Genomic DNA, 26,819 nt, shown 5'->3' on the forward strand with positions numbered 1-26,819 from the left:
CGGCGGCGGCCGCCGGGCCCACACAACGCAGTCACCACCCGGCAAGAGGCGGGGCTAACACCTTTGGCCCCGCCTTCCTGAAATAGCGGGCCCCGGCTGCTTCGCGGGGCGGGGCAAAGGTGGTGCGTGCTGCGGGGGCGGAGCTCCCGGCTAGGCTGAGTCGGCTGAAAAGCGAGCGAGGCGGCTTAGGCAGGGCCGGAGAGGGAAGGCAAGCGAAGGGCGGGAAGAAATGAAGCCGTTGGGGGGAAGGGGAGGGGGGATGAAAGCTCGAGGAGCAGCCTCGAGGGAAGAAAAGGGGCGGCCTGTCTGCCTGCTCCCCAAAAGGAGACTGGCAGGTGGGACGGAAGGCGCCGAAAAGAAACCGTCCCCGGCGGGGGGGGAAAAAAAAAGATGAAGAAAAGGAGGGCGCGGGAGTTGTCTTGGGGGCGTTTTATTTATTTATTTATATTTTATTTATCACATTTGTATGTCGTATAGTCGCCTGGGGGCGGTTTTTTAAGATTTACTTACAGCCCTGCAGGATCGCAGATCTGGCCAGCTCATTTTCACGCTCAACTTCTGCCCCGGAATGAATGATGGAAGAAGTGATGAGTACCGTGGTTGAAGGGAAAGGAGGAATGGAAGAAGAGACGAGAAAAAGCAGAAAGAGAAGAGAAAGAGAGAGAAGTTGGAAGGGCTAGAAGTAAAAGGAGCACAATGGGAAAAACCTGGTTAGAGACTTGGAGGTATGTGTTGATTTTATCCGTACAACCCAGGCAGCTCATTGCAGTATTCTGCACTAATGAAGAATTTGACATGCTAAGTAAACATAATATTCTCTATTAACTTTTTTGGATGTGGATCACTGCCAATGTAGGTCAGGGGAAGGATGCCCGGAGCCTCTGGATGTTTTGGCCTGAAGTTTCCATAAATCCTAACTAGAGTATTGAGTAATTTTGAAAATTGTTACCCAAAATATTTGAAGGGCATCAGATTGTTGCCCCAGTTTTAGATTTATACACCACAAAGAGTCAAGGGAAATTGGCACAGGAGTAGCTTGGAAAAGAAGGAGGTGAAAAGTCAATATGATCATTGCAGAAGCAGTGGTTCTCTCCAATAGAAATAATAGTGGTAAGAGAGTGAAATCTGATTTTTACAGAATTAAAGTGCATCATAAAGTAGTTGTGCTACTCCCAGAAAATGAAAAAAGTAAAGAAAAAGAAGATATTTAGTTAAGTGATATTTAATATTTGGTTCTTCATTTTTGTAAAAAGTAAATCATACTATGTGATTGTACCAGTTACATTATAATAATAGTTTGCTTAAACGTAATATGGCGTTAAATTCATAACCCACGTGATGGCATACACATGATTTGCATGCACAATATGGACAATCACATGCAAGCAAATTACACTTACGTAGTCGGAGAAGAGCCATGTTAATCTGTAGACAAACATATAATATTCAAAAACACTCTATTAAAAAGCATAAGCTTCCGTGTGCTTAGTGTGTGAAAATAGTTGGTGTCTGTAGAGTTCTTAGTGACTAAGATGGTTAAACTCTTTTTATAAATAATGATATGTACTTAACATTGACATCCAGTGTAATGATTATATGTTTTCAATAAATATAGATGAAACAAAAATACAGTACACATAGCAGGAATTGAGGATAATTTTCAAGTAATTCACCTTCATATTTAGAAAATCTCATGTATTCTCTATTATGATACCATCCTCAAGTCTCTAACTATACATTGTAGAAGAAATATAGGATTTCACATTGCTAGGCTACATGAAGTTCAGAAAATTATTTGGTTAATGATTTAACTTATATTTAATATTTATTGCAGTATGTTATAACAACATGGCTACCATGAGGGAGAACATATCACTATAATCTATATAGGTTTTCAATAGCTTGGCAGCAGATTTGTAATTTGGCAACAGTTCTGTAATTCAGAACTGTTGCTTGCCATAATGTAGAACCAGAATGGGCAAATTTTCCCAAGGTGTCATGTGAGAAACTGGAATTGTTATGGAGGGTTGATGCTCCCCGTCCCCCTACTGCAGCTCCTGCCAGTGCTGCAAGCCGGACAGGGATAGTCAAAGGGCCAGATGTGGCCTACAGGCCATAAAACGCCTAACTCTGGTTTAGAATATGGGCCTAGGGAACAACTAATATAACTTAATATCAAGACTCAGTATTTTTTTCTGACTCGGCTACAGATGTGATTCTCTCTTTCATTTCCATTTGGCCTAGTTGTACATCTCATTATTGGATCTTGTTGCAAAATGAAAAATTCATTACTCCAATTATGAATAATTATTTAAAATTTTATTTACATTTTCTCCTTCTTTAAAACACTATAACCAGCACAAATATGGAAAGTGATAGGAGCAAAATACTTTCACCTCACCCTCAAATTTGGAATTTTTTAAAAGATACCTTTCCACATAAAATTCAGGCAATCCTTATTCTTAAAATTCTTCTCTTAGAAAACGTACTTGCTCCATCTTGTGGTCATTTGTTTTCTTACCAGAAACATTTCAAGGACTTCTGACCAAGTGATTATTTCAAATTATGAGCTGAAATCATTCATGTTTACAGAATGGAAAAGAACACACCAAACAATCAGCTATATGGATGAATACTTTTTATCCTGTAGAGATTCGGAATACTTGCTGTGCTATAAAGGGATATAATGTAATTGTTGTAATTGTTAATGGATGAACTTGCTGTCTCAGTCATTATTATTTTCCTGTATTGCTGTGTATTTAAATTCTAGAGTTATCTCAAACAGTACTCCCAAAGTTTTAATAAAGATACCCGTAACCAGCGGTGAAATACTCCCGGTTCGGACCGAATCGCCCAATCTGGTAGCGATGGAGGCAGGTGGTTCGGAGAACCGGTAGCAAAAATCCCTGCCCCCCCCCCATTGCCCAGCTGAGCTGCGCAATCATCAGAGGCTTTTTTTTAATTTTTAAAAGCATTTTTTCTACAACCTCTTTGGCCGAAAAAATGCTTTTAAAAGAAAAAAAAAGCCTCTGATGATCGCGCGGCTCAGCTGGGATAGTCAGAGGCTTTTAAAAGCATTTTTTCTACAACCTCTTCAGCTGAAGAGCTTATAGAAAAAATGTTTTTAAAAGGAAAAAAAGCCTCTGCCGATCAAGCAAGTCAGCTGGGATCGTCAGAGGCTTTAAAAGCGTATTTTTACAACCTCTTCAGCCAAAGAGGTTGTAGAAAAAATGGTTTTAAAAGTAAAAAAAAGAAAAAGGTTGGCCACGCCCACTCAGTCATATTACCTCCCCACCAAGCCACGCCCACAGAACCGGTAGTAACAAATTTTACATTTCACCACTGCCCGTAACAAACATACAAATATTAGTAAGGAAATAGTAATGGAAGAGGTCAGAATTTTTAACTGTGTTCTGTGAAAATTAAGAATAAGGCAAGCAGTCTGGTGAGATTCTTGTAACATGGGTGATAAACAATAAAGTTACAACCTGCAACTCAGGTTCAACCTGGGTTATAGTATTGAGACGGCATTGGTTGTGCTTGTGGCTCAGAATGAGGTGGTAAATCCATCCTTGATCTCATAGGTCTCTCAGTGGCTTTTGATATCATCAGTTATGATGTCTTTCTGGACTTGCCTAAGGGATTAGAAGCTTGTTCTCCTTCTTCTGGTACTAGTTCCATTTTAGATTGGGAGAGGGTCTAATCCAGTGGTTCCCAACCTTTTTTTGGCCATGCCCTACCTAAGCATCTCAAATCCTGATGCCCCCCCCCTCCCGTGACATATAATTCTTACTTTATTCAAAAAGTGAACTCTACTCACGCTGTTGTGACCCAGGCCCAAGTAAGTAGTAGGAAAATCAATCAGTGAAAAAACAAACAAACTTTATTCGAACAGCTAAGAATTACTTCATTTGCAGCGTCATTCAACTAAATTAAAGCAAATTTCTCCCAACACAAATTCTTCAGTCCTATCGCAGACCTTAGTCCAATTAGGCAAACTGCCAAAGGCCTTTCTTGGCAAACGTTCAGAAGTCACAGATAGAAAAATAAATACAAGACGAAGACGAAGAAACCAACGTTGTTTTCCAGCAAAGCCCAAATGCTGTTGCTGGTCTGTTTTAAGCCTTATGGGAGGGACCAATCATCTCTTGGCCCTACTCCCGAGTTGTCCTCTTTGCTTGAGCTGCTCTTGCCTTCTGGCAGCTCTTCTCACGCATGTATTAGGAACAGGCTCCCCCTGTTCCTCTGCTTCACTACTATCAGTCTCTGGAGGCTCTGGAGTCCGCATCTCACTCCCCGATGGCCCTGGCCCCAGCCCCATCTCTGCCTCCCGACGCAGAGCCCTCATCCGGGCCTTCCCCAGCCTCCAGGACTGGCCCATGTTCTTCCTCAGCCTCATCACTGTCCTACTCTGCTGCCAGCTCCGCAGGCTGCTGGCGGACCACAACACATGCGGAGGAAACCTAAAAGGCCATTAACTTGGTTTAAACAAGGTTCAAATTGCCCGCATTAAAAATCAAATTGCCGCCATATGGGGTGTGGGCCCCACGTTGGGAACCACTGGTCTAATCCTTTGCTTGTTCTAGTTGGGTGCCTCAGGACTTGACTCTCTTTCCAGTCCTATTTAATATTTGTATGAAATAGTTGGATGAGGTCATCCATTGGCACCATTGGGAGTGAGATATCAGTATGCCAATGATATTGTCAGCCGTAAACAATCAGCTCCACCCACACAGGTCCAATTTATTGCTTTATTGCTCAAACTTATTCACAGAAATCTTTTCAAACTAACAGTCTGCACCTGGGTAAAACTAGGTAAGGTTCAATGGCATTCAAGGGAGGTTGGACTTTGTCCTCTTATGACTATGTAGAGACTCTTAATTCCCCACTTGATTTCTCTCCCTGGTTCTGCCAGTCTCTCTCCAACAGATACTGAATTATTATCACTATCCTTGATTGAATAAGTGAATGCTGTTGAGATGCTTGCCCAGTGGCTATATGAGTCTGGATGAGGAAGAACAGGCTGCCACTCTCATCAAGACCCAAGGGTTTGGGGCCGCCTGATTCTATAGATTGTTCATCTTTTAATATTCAGTGAGATAACAATCCACTGAATCCCACACAATTTGGGATTCTTCCTAGACTTAGGCTTCCTGTTTGAATAGCTAGTGGCTGCAGAGGGGAGGGACAAATTCATTTTGTGTGTGCCAAATCCTCCCATTCCTGAATTGAGAGGCTCTGGTTACATTTGCTCATCCCTTAGTCACTTCCTGATTGAATCACTGTAATGTGCTTTATACGGAACTATCCTTAAAAGAATACTTAGATGCTTCATCTGGTCTAGAAACCAACGGTGGGTGCAATTTTGGGTGCACCCAAAGTTTGCCTGGGTTACATTGTTATTAAATGAGCTGCACTGGCTCCAATTACGCTTATAGTTACAACTCAACATACAGTTTAACATCTTTAAGTCTTGCATGGCACAGGGCCAAATTGCTTGCAGGACTACCTATCTCTGAGATTTCTGCCTATCCACCAGTTTCAACAGAGCATGTACCTGTCTATGAAATAGTGTCATCTTGTGGGTCCAAGGAGTTAAACTTTTTCTGTTTCAGTGCCTGCTCCATGGAACAATTCCCCACTGGTTCCAGAGGGCCTCTTCCAAAAGGCTGTGAAGACTTCGCTTTCCCCACAAGATACTGGGCTAGGATGTTGAATGAGTCCAGTGTAGGTATGGTTTGTATGGGTGAGTTTATAAGGCCTTTGTAAGTCTGCTATGATTCTTTTAAATTCTGATTGGCGTGAACAATATTAATTTATAGAAGTTATGTTTTTCTCATTGATTGTTATTAGCCATCCAGAGTTCATATGTGAAAAGGGCATCCAGGTAAATTTTCTAAATAAAAAAATGTCATAATATATAACAGCATGGTATCACTCAGCTTTATACTGTCAATAAATTGACACATTTATTACAAATCTATATAGAATTCTTCCTTTGTGAGACAAATTGTAGTTTTTTTGTTTAGTTATTATGACTAAGGAAGATTTTTAAAAAGGAAATTGATATTATATTTCCACACCATTATAAAATTTAAACCACTTCTTCCTACCCTTCCTCCAGTTTTCTTTTAGAAATTATAAAAGGAAGCTTTTATTGATTTCCTCTATCCTATTTTGTTCAAATTCTACGAACCATATATTTATTGAATAACAAATTGTGGATTGCTGAGTACCTTTTGAAATTTTAGGAACTTTATTGGTTTTCTCACAAAATAACTTCAGGCCAGTCAGATAACAATCATTTTAACTGAAGCAAGACTGATGAAGTTGCTGCTTCCCACATAAAGTTACTCTTCCTACAGATGGTCACATTTTCAAATCAAGCAATGAGTTACAAGGATCCACTGTTTTTATTTTCCAGGAGGACCTAGGACAGTAATGGCTAATCTTTTCTGGACCGAGTGCCCAAAGTGTGCACCCGAACCCCAAAAATGCAATGCGTGTGCTGCCCCTTTGCACATGCTCCACAGCACATGTGCTCACACCCTCCGTGCGCCCCCACTTGTGCCCTCCACATACGTGCATGCGCCCCCTGCACATACCCCACATAAGTGCACACGCCCTGCCCCCCATGCATGTGCGGCAGAGACCTGAAGACCAGCTGGCTGGTGGGAGGCGCGCGTGCATGCACGACGGAGCTGAACTGGGACGACGGCTCGCGTGCCCACAGAGAGGGCACTGCGTGCCACCTCTGGCACGCATGCCATAGGTTCGCCATCACGGACCTAGGGGAAATTTAGAAGCTGGTGCTTTGCAATATATCATTTTCCCATTTCTTTTTTTAAATTAAGATATCTTTAAAATGTCAAGTTAAGCAAGGAGGTTGGTGGGTTCTTGGCAGGTCTAAGCAATCAGTCTATATAAGAAAGCCTTGTTACTGTTTTGCCATAGTATAAGGATCAGGTGCTTCTTTCAGTGAGGATGTATGAGCAGGAACAGTAGCAACTTTAATGGATTGCTAGAAAAATGGCAAAACTGATAGAGTATGAATCTGTCCTTTGAATAACTCCTTTCGCTACCACAATTGATCTTCGTAGACTGTGGTAGAAACTTTGTAGTTCTGTGAGGCTGCCTCCCAAGTGAATTAACATCAGAAAGGAATTAGACAAAGTTGAAGATCATGTCACTACCATACTGGCAACCTCTTGGCTAGACCCGTTATGAAAGAAAGCTGTTCCTTGCTTGGAGGCTTTCAGATGAGAAAATTGGATCATTTTGAGATTGGGGCAATTTGAAAATCAGATTTGATCCGTAGGAATATATTTGATTATGTATTTCTCTTTCACTTGGCATGTCAGATTAATCAAAGATTAATCATCTATTTTGCTGCTGTAAGGAGGAAAATGGATGAGAAGGCAAGTGGTTGAGAAGGTAGTGGTGATGTTGTCTGATATGATGATGCAGAAGATACAGCAATGAAAGGTTAATAAACCAGGGAATGAAAAAAAAAGGTTGGGGAGTATCAGGCTGTCCCCAGGGTTTTTTTGCTCTCTCCCAGATGGAGTTTTCCTTGTTGCCATGTTAGCATCCCCATCACATCTTAATGTGTTGAAGCTAAATGCCAAATCAATAACTAAAAACATCTTCCATCCATGGTTTGATTCTGGATGAAGTGGCAAGCACTTTTAAGGTGCAGAAAATAATATAAAACAGGTTTCTTTAACTTGGCTGAAAAGTTTTGAACTTTTTGTATCCCTGGGCTTTGCATGTCCTGATATTCTCTTAATGTGTAAAGAGATTTAGGAAACGTAAATACGTATGCTTTAGAAATTTGGAATGCTTTAAGAGAGTGGGCCTGCAGCATTGCCAAGCATGATGCAGTTGTGTCATTTCTTATTTAAATTATATTTCTTGTAAGAAAAATTGAATTAATGTTGGAAAGAAATACTGAAGTTGTAAATATAACCTCCATACCTCCATATTTTATCAATGATTAGGGTCTTCCTTCTCTGCCCCCCAAATACAGTGAATGAGGCAGCAATTTCAAAATAAAAGCCTCTTTAGACACCCCCCCATCTTCATTTTTTTCTCTTCAATTTGAGGTCCTTTTCCCAATAGATGGCGCTCTTAGGTAATTTAATGTAACACTAAATAAAATCTATGAGAATTATTTTCATAATTCCGGAGATGAAGTTGAGCACTATATATGTATAGTATATGTACTTGTAATTTGTGTGTTTGATTAAGAAAAACTTGTTCAGTTTTTCTTATAATTGTTTTAAATGTCCTTTTTAAAAATACGAATAAAGTTTGTTTAAAAAAAAAAGAGAGAATTATTTTCATCACTCAGTTCTCTTGCTTAAAAGGTAGAAAGGGTCATACACGAATACATTAATATTAAACTAGGTACAATTTAGTGAGAAAGAATTGAATCTTCTATTTGGGAGATGGTTCTTGGGTCTCTTCAAGGAATTTACCAGTTCCTTTTCAATAGTAATGTGGAACTAATTCAGTTATCTTAGCCTCCTGTCCTATGGAGCCAGTTTAGAAGTCTTCATCATGGGCCACATTAGACTGTTACCTTCAGCATTGTTTCATTTATATAGCTGTGTTATGGCTTGATTCTTGTGATTATTAATATTCTTCTTTAGGACTACAATCTACACTGTTCTGTAAAATAAATATAGTTCCTCCTTTTGGATTTTCTTTTGTTTTTCATTTTTGTTTGTTTGGTATATCTTTGTCCTTGAATGTTAGCAAAGCTTCATGTAATCCTTTTGGGCATATGGGTGTGCACATGCTTTCAAGTCAGTTTTGATTCCTGGACAGGTTCGTGCAGTTTTCTGGGCAAGATTGGAAATGGTTTGCCATTGCCCTCTGTCTAGGACTGAAAGAGTGACTGGTCCAAGGTCATATAAACTTAGCTGAAATATAAATACAACATCATCTAATTATTTCATTTCATGAGAAAGCCATCCAATTTGTTTGAAAAAGTTATCCCCGCCACCTCCCCAGTTCAATTAATTTAACCAAAGGCACAATGAATTAGTTATGAGTGGTTCATTAATCAGGGCTGGTTTGAATCTGACATATATATCTCATAAACTTTGTTTCTCTTTAATATAGTGGAGTGCTTGCCCATAGACACTAATAGCAAATCATGCGTTGCTCAGAAAATTCTAAGAATCTCTTGTTAAAAGCCATTAATTCTCAGCAGTCTGGAAGAGATTAGAAAATCTTTTCAAAGTCCCACATTTAGAGTTATAGTCTAAAACAGAAAATATTATGGACAGTATGAGCCCTCTTAAATTTACTCCAAAGATAAAGCATACAAATACTTCATCACAAAGCATACATGGAGTGCAAGGCAGAAGACAGGAACTAAAAACAATTCGGAATTAGGAAATAAAAACAATTAGGCAAAAGCAAATATTACTACAAGATACTATGTTCAAGTTGAAATTTGACCCGGGGGAAAACTTACTTTTAAAATTTACAAAAAAATTTGTGGTTGGCAATATTTTGAAACTTCAGCAGTGCTGTGATTCAGTATCGTTTGTTTGTTATGGGCCTGTTTTTACCTCTCTGCAGTCTCATAAATATTTCTAAATATTATTAGAAAAAGTGTAAAATGTTTCTAGTATTCTATCTTTCAAAGAAAACTGACTGTGGAAGGTTCTCTGGAACTTTTTATTATGAGAGTAGCTTGAATCTATATCTAAACCCAGAGGATCTTTTATAAGGAATTAATCTGATATTTTTCCAGAGACTATCCACTTATGTTATTGTTGCTATGAAAACAGTGAATCCTCCCCAAATCTAAGTGCTTATTTTATAAGACATGGGCATACGAACTGTAATGCATTGTCAAAGGATTATGTAATGCTTACTCTACAAATCTAAGTATGCCAATTCTGCTATGTTTTATTATTGCTACTTCATATAGGAAGACAGACTACTGCATTTTAAAATATTCCAGGTAACAGTGTATACCACATATTTGCACCATTTTATACAGCAACAATTTGTGCATGCGTTGTGTGCCTTTGTGTGCTCTAACTACACTCCCGTGTGCCAGATTATGGTAAATTGTTCATGTCCCTTTTTAATTACCTGCCCCTTCCTGTGTTAAAATAGTTAACTCTGATTAATACTTAACTTTTCAGAGGCCACCCCCTGCTCACATACACATTTCCCTGCCCACTATACACATCCCAGGTATATTGGATGTTAGAGTTATTGATTGAATTAAAATAATTAATTGTATCCCACTTTTAATATTTTTACAAATAACTCAAGGCAGCGAACATATCTAACATGCCTTCCTCTACCTATTTTCCCCACAACAACAACCCTGTGAGGAGGGTTGGGCTGAGAGAGGGAATGACTGGCCCAAAGTCACTACTTTCATGGCTAAGGCAGGACTTTAATTCATGGCCTCCTGCTTTCTAGCCTGGTGCCTTAACCTCTAGATCAAACTGGCTCTCAAATCTTATTCAAATTATTCATATTTTATTCAAATGTTGATTAAAAAATCTTAAGGTTCTGATAATAGTTGGGTAGTACGCCTTTTCAGATCTTCATATTAAATTAAAACTCAAATGGCATAGGACTAAATTATTTGTTGGACTGCCTAGCTCCAGTTAAATCATCCCATGGCACACACTCTCCTAGGTTAGATATGCTCTAGGTCCCTTCTCTGTACCAGTGACACCTAGGAAGTATACTTGATCATTGATCCACTCTTACTGAATGATCTTCACAAAACATTAAAACAGGTTTTCTCCCTACGTGTTTGAGCTAGGATACAAGTTTTAAGAACCACATGGCATGGTTGGATTTTTGGCCAGATGGCAGTCTGCTTTTGTTCTTGTTTATTATTTTTAATGTTTTCTTAGCTGCCTGGAGTCATTCTGGCAAGTGCATGACCATATAAATTGATAAAAAACAAAAAAGAATGAAGATTTTTTTAAAAAAAATACCCTTGTACTCAGCAAACTGGGAACAGAGATTCTTTGTGTACCTATGTCTCCCTCTTGAAGCAATACACCAATTACTTAAAATTTACTGATTTGAAATTTGTCAGAATTGATGTAATTCTTTTTGCCATTCTAAATGGTAAAATATGTTTACAAATGAAAATAACTAAAAAAGTTTCAGAGTTTCTCCTAGTCAATCCCTGTTAATTTTAATCTGTATTTTTAGATTTATTTATAAAATATGTTAACCACTGTAATGGTACATTCAAAGTCTGAAAGAGATTCCATTCTGGACACTTGGACATTTCTCTTTTTATCACTTAAAATAACACTTTTTTTGCCAGCACACACAGGCAATAAAATTCCTGTGTTGGTATGCTGGGTGATAAAATGGAAAGTGGCAGTGAAAACAAACCAGTTTTTAAGCTTTTTTGCAATGTAGTCCTTTTTTTTCCTATAATTAATCTGATTTAAAAACTCCCCCAAGAATCATGGTTTTTGGGAGTAATCAGCTGTCAAGCATTCAACCAGAATATAACTAAAGTAATTATTACTGTTGTAATAAGAACTTTGGGATGACCAGTTATTTCTTTATGTAGCTATTATATTCTAAGTACCTCTAGTATTTGTCTTTGACAATTTGTCAATTGTCATTATTGTATCATGGGCTAGTGTTGATCTTTAGGGTTGTATTTTCCCATTCAAATGTCTCCAAACGTTAAGTCCTTTAGGCTGAAATCCCATATTTGTATGCAAATGTAAGCAAATACTGTTTTATGTTGTTGGAGTATATTGGGCTTCAGAGCCCCTTTATTTCTGTATCTTGTGGACCCATGCATGATGCACATTAAGATTAAAATATTACAAAGGACTTCACAAATTTTACACACTGGGGTATTATTTTGAATCAGTGACAGTATGTGATATGATAAGACAATTATGGTTTTCTAGTATATCCTTGCCAAAGGAGCATTAAAAAAATTGATGATAAAATATTATGGAATATTTAATACAGCTTTCAATTATGAGTTAATAACTTTCAAAATGGGCTTAAATTCACATTTTGCACAAGGCAAACCAATGAATATTAGAATTACCGTAGGATTTGTTAAATCATCCCTAATTTTAATTCTGAAATGATAGATTTTGTGATCCCTGTTGAATGCATACAACTCAAATTTCAAGTTTTTTTTAAATAGGTAGCATGGCTGTTTTGGCTGGAAAAGCCTATTTAATGTAGAAAAACCTCATTGTCTAATATGATGGTCCTCTGATCCCTGAAACATCATTCCAAGGACCATATAGAGTTGCTGTAATATAAGAGGAATATTACAGCTCCTGCTCCTTTCCACCCAAGACTTTCTGTTTTTGAAGTTGAAAGTCTCTGACCATGGAAACCATACTGTATGTGGATAGGACAGAGCAATGAAGGCTGAGGATTCTACCACAATGGGAAGGATTGTTGTTGTTTTACTAAAGGAGGAATGTCAGGAGAGACAGAATGTAGCTTCTTCAGCCAGTAGGGCTTCTGGACAGACAGCTCTGGTGTTGTTCCTGGGATCTGTTGGAGCCACTCTTGCGGCTTGGGAGTCACAGCCCCAAGTGCTTCTACCACTGAGACCACCTTGGCTTTTACTTTCCACATCCTCTCCAGTTTCCTCCAGCCCCTGGTATTTTGCCAGGTTCTCATAGCAATAGCAGTTAGACTTATATACTGCCCATAGTATTTTTCAGCACTCTCTGGGTGGTTCACAATGTCAGCATATTGCCCCCAACGATCTGGGTCCTTATTTTACGGACCTCAAAAGGATGAAAGGCTGGGTCAACCTTAAGCCCCATCAGGATCAAACTTCAGGCTCTGGGCAGAGTTTGCCTGCAATACTGCACCTAACCTCTTTTCTACCAAGGTTCATACTCCTTCCTGATATTGCTGTCACTTGTCACTGCTATATCTATCACCACCATTCCTTGTCTACCACCACGATGTCTGGTTGATTGGCTAGCACCTGCTTGTCTGTCTGATCTGGAAGTTGCACAGGCTCTTAGTTTTCTTATTCTCCATAATCTTCTGTGAGATCTTCCTTCTGGACTTAAGAGGATCTAGCCCATATTCCGTACAGATATTCTTATATACAATGCAAGCTGGTTGCATTAGTTGTGCCATTCAGAAGATGCCAGCACTCGCAAATCTGACTATCATGACACACGCGTGCACGCACACACACCATGAATTAGTTTCTCGTCTCCATTCTCAGTCTAATCTCAGCACTACTTTTCTTGCTGCTTGTTTATATTCTGTGTATGTATCATAGATAACTGAATATATTAAAGACATGAGTACAATTTCATACTCCAAGAAAAATATTTAGAAGAGATATTATTAACCTATTTGTTAATGTGATAATAAGGAACAATTTAGTTGGTGCAATTAATGGATCAAAGGCAATTCCAGGAAGGCAATTATATTTACAGTAATATTGATTGAGTACATTCACTTTCAAGCAGGATGTCCTTTGAGAATGAATAGTTCCAGGAAATGTGTATGCAATGTGCTTTTGTTCCACCAGTATTCTGCCAATGTGCCCTGCTTAGCTATTCACCTGTGGCTTGTAAGATGCCCTTTGTATTTAGTAATAAGCTAAAACACTTTATCCCTTGGGAGAAAATCATGCCAAGAAAGTAAAGCCTCCTACAGTCTTTTTGTTGACATGTCGCCTTAAAGCTCTTTTGCAATTCTGTGTCTCCTGAGGGTTGAAAATGTTTTAAGAAAATCATCACGTGCTACTAAAAAAAACAAATGTATAAGCTCGAGTTCCCCAAGTCTCTGGAAAATAAAAGCTGGGACCCCATTAACATTTACTGCAGTCTTCTTTGTCCTTCTCTCTAGCAGCAATTCTGCCGAGTGTCATCCTGGAGTAGTTAATAGACTACTAAAAGAAAACTCAACACACAGGTAAGAAAGATACTGCAATTCAATTTAATTTAATGAAGTTGTTTTCCAAGGTCAAGAAAAGTTTCATTCGGAAGTTAATTTGAACTGTTTCTCCTATAGCAGATAGTATCTGTTCATTACAAAACATTAAATTGTAATATGTTAAGTAATCAGATCATCTGAGCAGAAAAGTATAACAATATGAAGGTAAGATTCATTCCTCATTGCTATCCCTTGCTTATATTACAAATCTAGAAAATACTTTCCATGGGGTCACAATGGGTTGGACATGACTTCGCAACTAACAACAACAAAAAAATTCTGTCCTGATATTTTGCATATTTTAACTGTAACATCTATCTGTTAACAATTAAATATTATCATTCTTTTTACATAGCACTTGCATGTAACCACACAATATTTTTTTGTAGTTGGACTTTCAGTATACAAGAAAATTCAAGTTATTGTGAGAGAAGCTTGATGGTTAACTGCAGGGAATTAAATCTTAAAATCCTAAAATTCCAAGGATTTAGAATTATTTAGAATTTAGAGAATAAGTTGTGTTGAAAAAAGGGTACTTTTAAGAAAATGAATTCAGGATTGGAGTATGATTTAAATAACTTCAAATTATTGTCACAGATTAATTTATATAAGTTAATATATATATTACATAAACCCAAAACGAAAAGTAGAGTTTAAACAATAGTTTTTCTAGACCAGACAAGTGATGTCACAGACAACCTATTTTCTGGTCCAAGATAATTTGTTTCCCACAATTGTGTAATTTACAAAAAGAATTTTCTGTACCAATTGGTATAGTTAAATTACATGCCTTTAAACAGTGATTAATAAATAAATCATATTGAATAATTTTTAATGCTTTCTGCTTTGGAGAAAATAAAATATGAAAACTTTCCTGGAAACCAAATTGTGACCTACCATCAGAAATATCCTTGCATTTCCCAATAAAACAAAATTACTAATTCCACTAAATTAGCCTATACCTAGTAGACCCTATATCAGCTAAACAAGCATCAATAACAGCATAAGTGCCAGGATTTTGGTTTTCTCTTTTTTTCTACATCTCTGATTTTGCTTCTGATGGTTATTCACAAGGTTTAGATTTTGCTATGCATATCCATATTTGTGCAAAAGTCCATGAAGGAATTTGAACTGGGTGTATATCACTTGAAAGCTGCAGCCCAAAATCTAATAGCTTTGGTCTAAAATAGACTCATTGTCTGGAATGATTACCTAAAATGGACAATATGAATAAATCAAAACCCAAAGTATGGTTTGGCTTTTGTAGATTTAATATTTCATCAGACATCTGTTCAAACTACACAGACCATCCGACAGTTTGTACTGCTTGTCTGCTTGCCCCTTCCTCCTCACACTTAATTTCACTTTCTTCTTGTGCAGATCTATTATTATTCTATTCAGAAAAATATTGTTTCTATTCTATTCACTGAACTTCTTGAAACTTAGCACTGAAGGAGTTGGTTCTGTATTCATAGATTTGTAGAACAATAGGATTAAGGTCTTTTTCTCAACTTTGTTCATGTTATAACATTTTTTGCTGTGAAGAAGAGGCATGTGATCTCTGCTGAGTCAAATTCAGTTTTGACAACTGCAAAAGTAAACCAAGCATTTGTGATAATATCTTGTAGGCAGAGAAACTGCCCAATAATCTTACAAAAACCTCTGGATGAGCATGACATTGTGAATGGATTAATGGGATTTATTTACCAAAAAAATTAAACATATACAGCCTTATACTACATAATTAAAAAACTAATCTTTATTTCATGATGGAATAACCTTTGGATGGTAATATATTTTCCTCAAAAAGCATTTTATTTAAAAAAATCATTGATTTTTATCCACCCTGGCCACAAAAGATGCCCAGTATCCCATACTGTTTTTCCCCCACCCCATCTACCTTAGGCTGCGCCTTAGCATTCCTCAGTGGGTATGACAGCAAGGATCAGAAACTCAGTGGTCATGCCAGTTTCTTAACAACAAAACATTGCAATCTCTGCAGGTCTTCTCATCTGCTGACTAATTGTGCTGGAGGCAATTGAATTAAACAGCTATCCCAAAAGGAGGAGAAGAAACATTTACAGAAGAGGCAGAAATACATAGAAGATGTCTATGATCAGTGCTTTGCCATTTTTCAAATCCTCTTATCTCAGATCTTCACAAAACTCCCTTAGGAGCCAGCGTCGACACACACTTCCTGCAAGCGAATTCCGGTGTCTCACACCTGAAGATGCCATTGGAGTATTTGAAATTGAGAGAGAAGGTAAAATCTATTTCTTGTGTTTAATCTTACGAAATACATTGTCATGATATGGAAGAACTATACTGTATTAATGGGCTTTTGAATAAGATAGTTACACGCTGGTGTGCGAGTGAGTGTGTGATATGAAGAAAAGCAAGGAAGCAATAGTATGGTATAGTATCCTAAGCTGCAGCCAGTGCAATTAAAAAGCAGAATTTCATCTTTCTTGCACTTTTTCTCCAAATACATCTATCAAGCATGGCACACGATTGTTATCTCCCATGTTCCCAAATGCTGAGAAGTCAAAGCAAACTAGCTAGTAGGAAGGCAAAATAATACACAGTATGTCTAAATTAAAAAAGAGAACTGATTTAGTATATTGGTGAAAGGCACCAGATTAGAAACGGTTCTAATGAGTTCTAGTTGTATGTTAAAGAAAGAAACTAGCTCAGTGACTTTGAGACAATCTCTCTCAGCTCTAGGAAACAAGCAATGAAAACCCGCTTCTGAAAATGCTGCCAAGAAAATGGCAGGGACTCGTCCAGGCAATCACCAGGAATCAACAGATATGAAAGCACCCTTCTTCCCAGAAAAACAAATAAAGGAAAAATATTATAATAAATAAGGAATTATTGGGGAAAAAATACTACTCTAAAGATTCATCTGAAGCATTAGAAAAGCCAATACTTGGAAAGACTTAGTGACAGTAAAATACTGTATATTCAGATTTTCACCAGAATTTCAGCCATAGTATAATACGATATTGATAGTTAAATTAACAGTGCACCAATAAAAACTGCATCATGCCTTATGTATAAGTTTTATTTGATACAGTTAATTAATATTGTATTCAAAAAGATAAAAACCAAACTGTTTATTTTCTAAGCAGTAAGCAGAAACTGAACAGAACAGCATCTCCCTCAAGTACAAGTTGCAATTGGGTCAGGCATAGAGGGGAAGAATTCTGCTGGCTAACCACACAGAGAGAACATTTCTTTTCCCAGTTCTAATGTTTGCAGCAGCTCTATAATCTATGTATGTTCCATATTTTGCCAAAACCCCCCCCATTTGTATTTCCTAGAGACATGTATGATGAAACTGGTTTTTTTCATAGATAGTTTGGGATTTTCAGCTAAACCTGAACATTAATGTGATTCAGACTATGCCCCAGCATAAATGTGGTGCACATTTGCATTTGAAATATAATAATTTCTGGAATAGTAAATAGGCTAAAGATTAACTCAGTTCCCAAAAATGTATGACTTTATGCATTTGAACGCTTGTCTGCTAGCTCTGCCTGTAACTGAATCCTGGCATAGTTGATAAAAGAAAACCCATTGCAATGAAAGGCATTAGTTAAATCCCCTCATAGAAAACCTTATAATAAGAAGAAACCAGATTGGATTATTGAAATCTCAGTTTCAAGACTCAAAAGTTTGTCAGTTTCATCCTCTCACCTAGTTTCATTTTTTTCTTGGGCAGGGCCAATATTTTCCTAGTTTTCTGGAAGTTTAATCTTACTGTAATCAGCAGGACAAAATTCAACATCTCCCTTTCTTCTTCCCTCAAGCCTTTATTTCAGTGTCAGAAGATTGCCCCCTGCACCTGGATGAGATTCGCCATTTTCTTAACCTATGTCCTGAGTTGTCACTTGGCTTGTTTGAAGAAGGCCAACTAGTTGCTTTCATTATTGGCTCCCTCTGGGACCAGGAAAGACTCAGCCAGGTAAGCCAAATATGTTTTTGTTATTTTATACAGTATTTGGGAGAGAATGAATGAGAACAGAATCTGAACCCTATTTTTAAAAAATAATTCAGCATCTCTTATTACCAACAAGGGAGGAATAGTAGGTATGTACGTAGATAGATGCACTTACAAATATATACACAGCCATCTGGGCACCAAGCACTTAGAAAATATGCTTCTATTTATATAAAATTGCATTTTTGCAAACTTCCAGACACTATTTTGTTGTTAAATAAGCAGAAACACTTCAGATAATCTGAAGAGCTTTCACACTTTTGCACCTATGAGCAAACTGCTGAATGAGAATAGGTTTGTTGAAATGCTGTAGTCTTTGTTTCATCAGGGCCAACTTCTGGACAACTTTTTCTGGGCACAAAAATGTAAGCAGGTTCAGGCTTGATTAGTACTTAGGTAGAATCAGGGACTCCCAGAGCTGTAGACAAAACTGAGAAGTTGAAGAAAACATTGGAAGTAAACAATGGCCAACTACAGTTCTATTGTTGTCAAGGAAATCACATGGATGTGCCCAAGACATCACAAGATGTCTAGCTCATCTACAATGAAGCTTTGATTTATTCAATAAGTTTATGGAAACTGGGCAAGATAGATTGAGAATGCAAAAATCCTGGTCTGAAATTACTGGATTCCTTGAAGTCATAGCTCATCTATCCAAAAGTTAAAAAAAACACCGTGTGAATAAATGAATTGTATGATTCTTACTGAGAGACTAATGACCCAAGGATCTGGTAAGGCAAACATTTTGAGATGAATATAGTTGTCAACAGGAAGAGATTCAAAAACTAATCTCTAAAAAGCAGTTTCTTTTCTCTTCTCTCATGGCAGGATGCACTGACTCTACACAAGCCTGATGGTACCATAGTCCACATACATGTTCTGGCAGTACATTGCACTTTCCGCCAGCAAGGCAAAGGATCTATCTTGATGTGGCGCTACCTACAGTACCTATGCTCTCTGCCCTATGTGCGTCGAGCCACACTGATGTGTGAGGACTTTCTCATTCCCTTTTATACTAAGTGTGGCTTTAAAGTGCTAGGCCCCTGTGAGATCACTATTGGTTCATTAAATTTCATTGAGATGAACTGCGCTATTCGGGCTCATGCATATATGCGCAGAAATAGTGGCTGCTGAGATATTTCCCCTTCTTGTTAATTTCCAACTATCTGGTTAGAAAACAAAATAATATCTGCTGTGATTCTCAGTCCTTCAGATGGAGCTGAAGTCTAATGAATCCAGGAAGTGCTGAAAGGCAAGACCTTGGTTGTCCATGAGTATAAGAGCCTTCTGATTCAGCAGTATTGAGCGAGTAAACCTACTCAGTCTGAAAAGGAAGTAGTGATAGATCCCACCCTTTGAAAGTTTCACCATCTTTACTATATGATGCTTAAGAGATCTACAAGTGACAATGCACTGTAAGCTGCTACAGTCATTCAATTGTAAGATAAGAAGAATGTAAAGATTACAAGCAAGTCTATCTTTAAAAATTATAGCTAAGCCTTACTTCTCTCTTGTGTCTTGCACTGGTCAAGTTCTCACATGAGGGTAAAGCTGTAATGAACTTTAGCATGTTGTTGTTTAGTTTGATGTGACAACTAGATCACTTTGCATTGAACAAACCATGTGGAAAAAAAGTGTTAGGTGAGCACTGGGTGAACATAATGATTGTAAAATAGAATAAGGAATAATGCAATAATTTATTTTCTCAAATTTAAACCATGAAGGCAGCAAAACATGATAGCTGCTTGCAGTTCTAACTACTAAGATTTGGTAGTAACAGTTATGAGTATTGCAGAGATTCATTATAAATTACGGATTTTGCCATTCATGTTTCATTCATTAATAATAACAGCTCTATTTACAAGGAGCTTTGAATTCATAAAATTGGTGATTTCAGTTTCACAGTCTTCAAGTAACTAAGTGTATTTATACAAAACTTACTGTAAGTTATTGCTTTTTGTTCACTGGAGAGCAATTTATACCTTGTTATACTGGTATGTAAAGGTATGTCACTTCATGTTTTATAAATATATACTGCCTTAGTGATAAAGCCATGAGGCTTCCGAGCAGAATTCCTGTAAATACTTCATCATTTAATTGTCCCTTAATGCATATGATGTGCAGTGAATTCTACCCATGAAGATCCCCTTGACATAGGATGGAAGAAAAAATAGATGTACAGTGTGTTTTTATTTGTCTTTGTATATATGTATGTCATTGTTCAGTCCTATCAGTTGTGAGTCAAGGGAAATATTTGTATAAATTTTTCATTTAAAGCCAGATCATCATCTATTTGCCCGCCATCCTGTTGGTTTTAGAAAACCAGTAATAACTTTTTATCTGTAAAAATGAAGTTGATAACAAGCCTGAACTCCAGAGATTAGGCAGTGGAGTAAAGCAAGGGCCAATCTGTTAACCAATCTATTCAACATGAATCCTACTAATTTGCATGATACAGATAGTCCTCCACTTCAGGCTGTTCATATAACAATGGTTCAAAGTTAAGGTGGCTTTGGAAAAAGTGACTTACAACCTGCACTTGCACTTAACAGCAGTTAACACTACCTTGGTGATTCGTTTAACAATCACTGTAAAAATAGTCTGATTCTGACTCAATTTACAATGAAAATTCCAATCCCAATTGTGCTAGTAAATTGAGGGCTACCTGTATAAGTCATAGTACATGATTGCCCCTAAAGTGATAGAAAGCTACTTGGGAAAAATATTCTTTTTTGATGTAGCACAAGCTAATCAGCCAGAGGTTTGCAAAATATTTTGAATGGGGGGGGGGCATGTTTCCACAGTTGAAATGGCCATATTTTGAATATAGGTCAGAATGCTTTGTATTATTGTTTGGATTTAAAAAAATTAACTATAATCAGATATAGACGTGGGCGTTTTCTGGTGCAATCTGGTCTACTTACCACAATTGCAGTAGAGATAAAAGCTGAGCAAAAGGAGGAAGTTAGGCATTCTGCCTTACTTATGAAGAGAGCAGATACCTGTTTGTTTGCTTTTATTCGTGTGGGACTGGGAAAAGGCTCCTTACTAAGGCAGTATAAGCCTATCTATTCAAAGTAAGCACTGCTAAATCCAATGAGATTAGCTCCAAGGAAACTATTTAGCAGATGTCAAATTTATAATCCATTGTGTGTAATCAATGACTATAAAGTAGTTGCACATTTGAATTAATTACTCAGTCAACCTTGTGCATAGGAAAATGTTAAAGTTCTTGCCACTGAATAAGGAAGCATTCTCCAAATGTTATTGCGTGTGCCATTTACCACTTGTCAAGTCAGCAATAAATGTCTTTTTTTCCTAACATGTTCTTGATCTTTTCCCCTCTGCCTATATCATGATGTAATCAATCAGACTATGACACTTACTGGGAAGTTATTTTATAGAATACAGTCATGTTGAGATTGTGATTGGAGGTGATGGCAAAGGATCATCATCAGAGTAACTTCCATTACTCGGTTACTCCACAGGTACACGATACAGATAATGAACAAGATTCCAAGAGTAGGGAGTAAGAACACTTCAAAAAATCACTGATCAAGACAGTAGAGTCACAGGGCTTTGTGATACATATATTGTATCATCATGGCACTTTTGTGAAGATACTTGTCAATCAAAGATTTGCAAGGAACAGCAGTGCAGTGCAAGGGAAATGGCAAGCTTTAACCAATTTTGGGAGTAAGTGGGATACGAGTTAAGCATTAAAATTAATATACTTTGGATGCAAAGAAATGATTTCCAAAACGATCTTTAATGAAAAGTAGATAAACAGTGTCAACTGGGACACATTGTTCAGTTTCATCAAAGGAACAGTCTAATATTTACACATTAGCAACAATAATTATAGAAAAATATTCTCAATCAAAGGCTGTAATAAATTACCACTTAGAGCACAGTAAGATTTTGGAATGCTTTGTTGCTCAGGGCAAAACAATGAGTCAGAATTCTAAATTAACCGTAGTTAGTAGTTACAGCATGTTCTCCGGGAAGATGTACCTCCAGTTTCAATACTTCTAATTGAGGGTTAGAAATACATGCATACAAAAACATATACTCCTCATAGAATTTAAATTCCTTTATTTATACCAAAAATATTTTTTACACTTCTCATTTTGTCACTAGAGAATCTGATTATCTTCCTTTCCTTTTAGAAAGGAGTTATACTTCAAGTGTTCTTTTAAAGAAATCACAGGTTGCTGCATTATCAACCCAATGTAAATATTGGAATAACTACCCGCATTTCTTACTGAGGACAAGGTGCCTTTAAAAGCAATGTTCTTGGTCAAAAAGTATTTGACCCTAGTGACGTAGAGATTGTGAATGTAAAACAAGAATTTGCATATAAAAATGCCCCTTGTACAAAAAGATGGGGTTTATTTTCACAGTACAATTCCTAGTACCATAAAAAGGCACTAAGGCAGGGAGAACTGCCACAAGGTCCAAGCACCATATTGCACCATATTGCGCCAAATGGCACTAGGAAAGGAACCCCAAACCAGGATTTGCATAAAAAGGAGGGATTTCAAGTAGGAAAACATAGAGACTGGCAGATAGTCAATGGAAACAGTTCAACAGGATGTCCATAGCTAATACAGTCTTTGAAAGTCATTGTCTGGCTGACCTCCATCTCACAAATGCCCAATCGGCCCCACAGGTGAATGATATCTTTGGATTCTTTGCCAGTTCTTCAAAAGAAACTTTACCTCGAAGGCTGAGCTCATGTCTGGAAGGGATCTCAGGAACAAAGCTGTATGGAGACTGCCTTCTGATGCAAGGCACATAAGTGGGAAATGTTCTGATATGAACCCGATTTATACTCGTAACTCTCCAGGTAATGGTTAATTGATATTTAGGATTGCCATAGAGTTACACCTAGTTATATTTTACATCACAAAAGATGGCAGGGACTACCCACTTGCTCAACTTCAGCACTTGGTGCATGCTGTTTCATGAATGATACTTAAAACTTCCAAATAGGAAACTGGAAATGAAGATGTTCTGCTTTATACAGGCATAGCTGCCTTTGTCCTTGTTCCTCAAAATCCTTTCCACTAAATCCACTTAATGCTTCATTGGTGCAAGGTCTGGTCCAAGTCATACTTCTCACAAAACTTGGTTGTGAAAGGCAAGCAGGTTAGATACTCAGTCCAGTGCCAATTAATGGGATATACATACAGCCAGATCACAAGAGATGCAAACAAACCAACGAAGATCAGTAGTGAGACAATGATCATCACCCGTTTGCGGTATTTGTCTGCAGTACCAAAAGTGATATAGGGCAGGAAGGCAAAAGAAAGTAATAGGCCACTGAGGAAACCAAATATATGTGCAATATTGTCAATCCATGGCAGAAGGCCACAGGCAAAGAGAAAAAGGACAATCCCAGAAAGATTAAAAAAAGCCTTCCAGGGATTCTCTAGAACCTGCCAGCTTTGGAACAGCTCCACAAAAAGGCAGGCTAACAAGCCAAACTGGGATCCTGCTGGGCCCACCTAGGATAGAAAGAAAAAAATAAATTAATTATAGCAAGATACCTTGACGAACAAAGAGACATTCCTCCCCACACCCCACATACACACAAGCTAGCAGGTATTCTATCTCCAAAGTTTTGACAATTAGGATGGCTTAGAGTATTCCTCAGAAAATTGCCAAAAATTCTTATCCTACTACTGCTTCTGTCAGAACCATAACACAGTATGTTAATTAAGGGGCATGAGCACACTTCAGATCTTGAACAACCAATCTTTTCCTGAGATAATTCTCTGATCTAGAAGAAGTCATCAAGGCAAGCAGTTTTTAATAACAATATTCCTCCGAAATTCCTCCCCCTCAGAACAGGTTCGCAATTTGGGTGTCCTCCTTGACCCACAGCTGAGATTAGAGCAACACCAAGGCAGCTGTGGCTAAGGGGACCTTTGTACAGGTTTGCCTTGTACACCAATTGCGGCCCTACCTGGATCGGGAGGCTCTTCTCACAGTCACTCATGCCCTCGTCACCTCACGGTTGGATTATTGCAACACGCTCTACATGGGGCTACCCCTAAAAAGTGTTCGGAGACTACAGTTGGTCCAGAATGCAGCCGCTCGAGCGGTCGTGGCTGCACCTAGGTACTCCCATATTACACCAATCCTCCGTGAGCTGCACTGGCTTCCTATCGGTCTCCGGTCACAATTCAAGGTGTTGGTTATTACCTTTAAATCCCTATATGGCTTAGGGCCAGGCTATCTTCAAGACCGTCTTCTACCACATAGCTCCCAGCGACCAGTAGGATCCCACAGAGTTGGCCGCCTCCGGGTCCCATCAGCTAAACAATGTCGACTGGCGGGTCCGCAGGGGAGGGCCTTCTCTGTGGCTGCCCCAGCTCTCTGGAATCAGCTACCTCCTGAGGCCCGGACTGCTCCCACCTTACTGGCCTTCCGGAAAATGGTGAAAACCTGGCTTTTCCTGCAGGCTTGGGGCCGTTGATCTCGCCGCTGCGATCTTGCGAGATCCGGCCATGAGCGGTGTGTATGGGTTTTTTTAATGTCTCTTATTGTATATTGTTCATATTGTCTTTGTTGTAAGCCGCCCAGAGTCCTCGGAGAGTTGGGCGGCATAGAAATATGAAAAATAATAAATAAATAAATAAATAAATAAATAAATAAATAAATAAATAAATAAATAAATAAATAAATAAATAAATAAATAAATAAATAAATTGTAGTTCAAATCTATCCACAATGTGAGAGCCAGTTGTGATAGATTTCAGTCTTTGGTAAGTAGGAATTAATATAACATACATTATATTGGTCAGGAAACAGGCTATTGATAAATGAATCAACGGTTTGATTCAAAATAAAAAGAGATCTAAAATACAATTGTAAAAATACCAGAGGGCTGGGAAGCATGTAACTTTTTAAAATTTAAAATTTCATCTATGCAAAAGCTAAGTGTTTTTAATCATAAACAGATGAATGAAATGGTCAAGCTGAATTTTATTTCATTTCATTTGCAGTCTTCAGTTCATCCTATTGCCATACTAGTTTGCAATTTTAAAGGCTATGTAAATTCAGAAACATTTTTATTTATCATATTTGTATGAAAGTAACTCTGAGAAGTATACAACACTTAATTTAAAACAATTTTATATGTTTCTATTAATGCTTTTAATAGAATAATATCTTTATTTACACTACTAAGTTTGCAAGCAAACTTCTTTTGCATTCTGTATTTTGGTAACACTTTTACATTAAAATATGAATTGCTCAATATAAACAAGTATTCTTGTGAATAGCTGTTTCTTCTTTCTGTTGTGAAAATGATGGCATTCACATTCAAATGTAAACAGAATAAAGCAATGCTCAGAATTCAGTTTATGTGAATATATTCCTGATTAAATGAATGTAAGCTTTGTCTAGATCTTGTGAAGGATGTGAAGCACTATGTATTTATGGAATTCATGGGCTGCCCTAATTTGTCACAATTCTGGGTGGCTCACCAAATACAAATGCAAAAAAAAAAGAAAGAAAGAAAAAGAAACGAAACGAAAAGAAAAGAAAAAGAATAATAGTTTAAAAGCAAGGTACTGCTACAAAAAGAAACTAAAAGAAGAAGCTGAAAACCATTCAAAGCATCATACTTGCCCCCTCTATCCCAAAGCCTGGGGACCCAGCCAGGTTTTAAGGGCTCATTTAAATAGGGTCACAGTGGGAGTCATAAAATGGTGTTTCAGAAGGCAGATGCCATTGCAGAAAAGGGTCCTATAAGATGGCACTACTTAATTGCTGGGCATTGGAGCTTGCCAACTTTGTCAGAACATGTGAGATGGGCAAAATTAATGGTTCCTCAAACAAACAAACAGAATTAGCTGCTCGGCTATAACAGGGCATTTATTTTATTTCAAACTGTTCTCAGTTTTCTACTAAGAAGACAAGTACACACACAAACGTTAATGAAACATATCAGAAAGAAATTATATTAAAGGGCTTTGGTCTTTGTCCATTCTTAGGACTAAAGAAAATGTGCATTTGAAATGGGCTAGATATACTTGAAGATTCTACAGAAAATAAATCCCCCGAAGATGTCCCCAGTACATAAGTACATGGGAGAGCCAATGGTTCAGAATGTTGACAACTCCTCCGTGTAACTTTCCCTTAGAGCGGAGGTGGAGAACGGCCCCTTTATGACTTGTGGAATCAACTCCCAGAACTGAAGCTCCAGCTGGCTCAGGAATTCTGGGAGTTAAAGTCCACAAGTCATAAAGGGGCCATAGTTTCCCATCCCTGCCTTAGAGCATAATTATCCTCTCCTTCCTGGTGCACACATGTAAATACACACCATTGATACACAGGGAGAGCAGTATATGTGCATATACACTGTAATATCTGAAACAACACATATGCACTTGCTGCTCTGATTAGGGTCTCAAATACACAGGAAACACATCTACCTTGATTAGACCCACACAGACAAACAGCAACACATGCACATATTCTGAGTAGTACGCATGTATACACAAACAGATGCAAGATATTACAGTACAGTACAGTATTCAAAGTACATGCCTCTTATGACCAATCCAGTAAAAGTTTTGGAAAGAATTCCAAAAGCCGTGCACTGCATATTTTCCCTACCTTGTTTTAAAGACACGGAACATGTTTGTTCAGTATGAATGTTTCCTTTGCCTGTGAGTTTTTGCAGCATTTAAAATTCTAGAAAAGGACATTCACTGAACAAGATAAAACAATCAGAATATAAACTCAAGAATTTTCACTCATACATTTCCAAGCATGTTTTGCTCACTTGGTTATACTGGCTGATATAAAAAAAAAAAAAAAATCTAAGCAGAGCTGACCTTGGTTA

General features: G+C 37.8%; 2 protein-coding genes across 8 annotated transcripts in view; one reads left to right on the plus strand and one right to left on the minus strand.

The window, feature by feature from the left end:
• The first annotated feature begins 27 nt into the window (after positions 1-27).
• On the plus strand, positions 28-21,281 carry AANAT (aralkylamine N-acetyltransferase). 7 transcript variants are annotated; one of them, XM_034408578.3, is made up of 6 exons: positions 28-725; positions 5,616-5,731; positions 13,870-13,935; positions 15,959-16,219; positions 17,769-17,923; positions 18,788-21,281. In XM_034408578.3, the coding sequence occupies exons 4-6, from the start codon at positions 16,063-16,065 to the stop codon at positions 19,091-19,093; spliced, it is 618 nt and encodes a 205-aa protein (XP_034264469.1). In that variant the 5' UTR covers positions 28-725; positions 5,616-5,731; positions 13,870-13,935; positions 15,959-16,062; the 3' UTR covers positions 19,094-21,281. The 7 variants fall into 7 exon arrangements, with proteins under 7 accessions (XP_034264469.1, XP_087743344.1, XP_034264473.1 ...); XM_087887218.1 differs by having other exon boundaries at positions 13,873-13,935; XM_034408582.3 differs by lacking the exon at positions 5,616-5,731 and having other exon boundaries at positions 119-725; positions 13,873-13,935.
• Positions 21,282-21,709: 428 nt separating this feature from the next.
• RHBDF2 (rhomboid 5 homolog 2) overlaps positions 21,710-26,819 on the minus strand; it is a 93,254-nt gene continuing 88,144 nt past the window's right edge. The window contains exon 18 of the mRNA XM_034408570.3: positions 21,710-23,469. Within this exon, the coding sequence (XP_034264461.1) occupies positions 23,047-23,469 (423 nt within the window). The 3' untranslated portion in view covers positions 21,710-23,046. The remainder of the gene's footprint in view (positions 23,470-26,819) is intronic.

Source organism: Pantherophis guttatus, chromosome 2, assembly GCF_059756535.1.
Source record: "Pantherophis guttatus breed Tessera chromosome 2, ASM5975653v1, whole genome shotgun sequence".
Classification (NCBI taxonomy): Eukaryota; Metazoa; Chordata; class Lepidosauria; order Squamata; family Colubridae; genus Pantherophis; species Pantherophis guttatus.

Bases quoted from the DNA above. Each gene is read 5' to 3' on its own strand.
- AANAT (XM_034408578.3), top strand. From the start codon at position 16,063: ATGTCTATGATCAGTGCTTTGCCATTTTTCAAATCCTCTTATCTCAGA. The intron at 16,220-17,768 runs GTAAAATCTATT...TCTTCCCTCAAG, and splicing joins ATTTGAAATTGAGAGAGAAG to CCTTTATTTCAGTGTCAGAA. The intron at 17,924-18,787 runs GTAAGCCAAATA...CTCTCATGGCAG, and splicing joins ACCAGGAAAGACTCAGCCAG to GATGCACTGACTCTACACAA.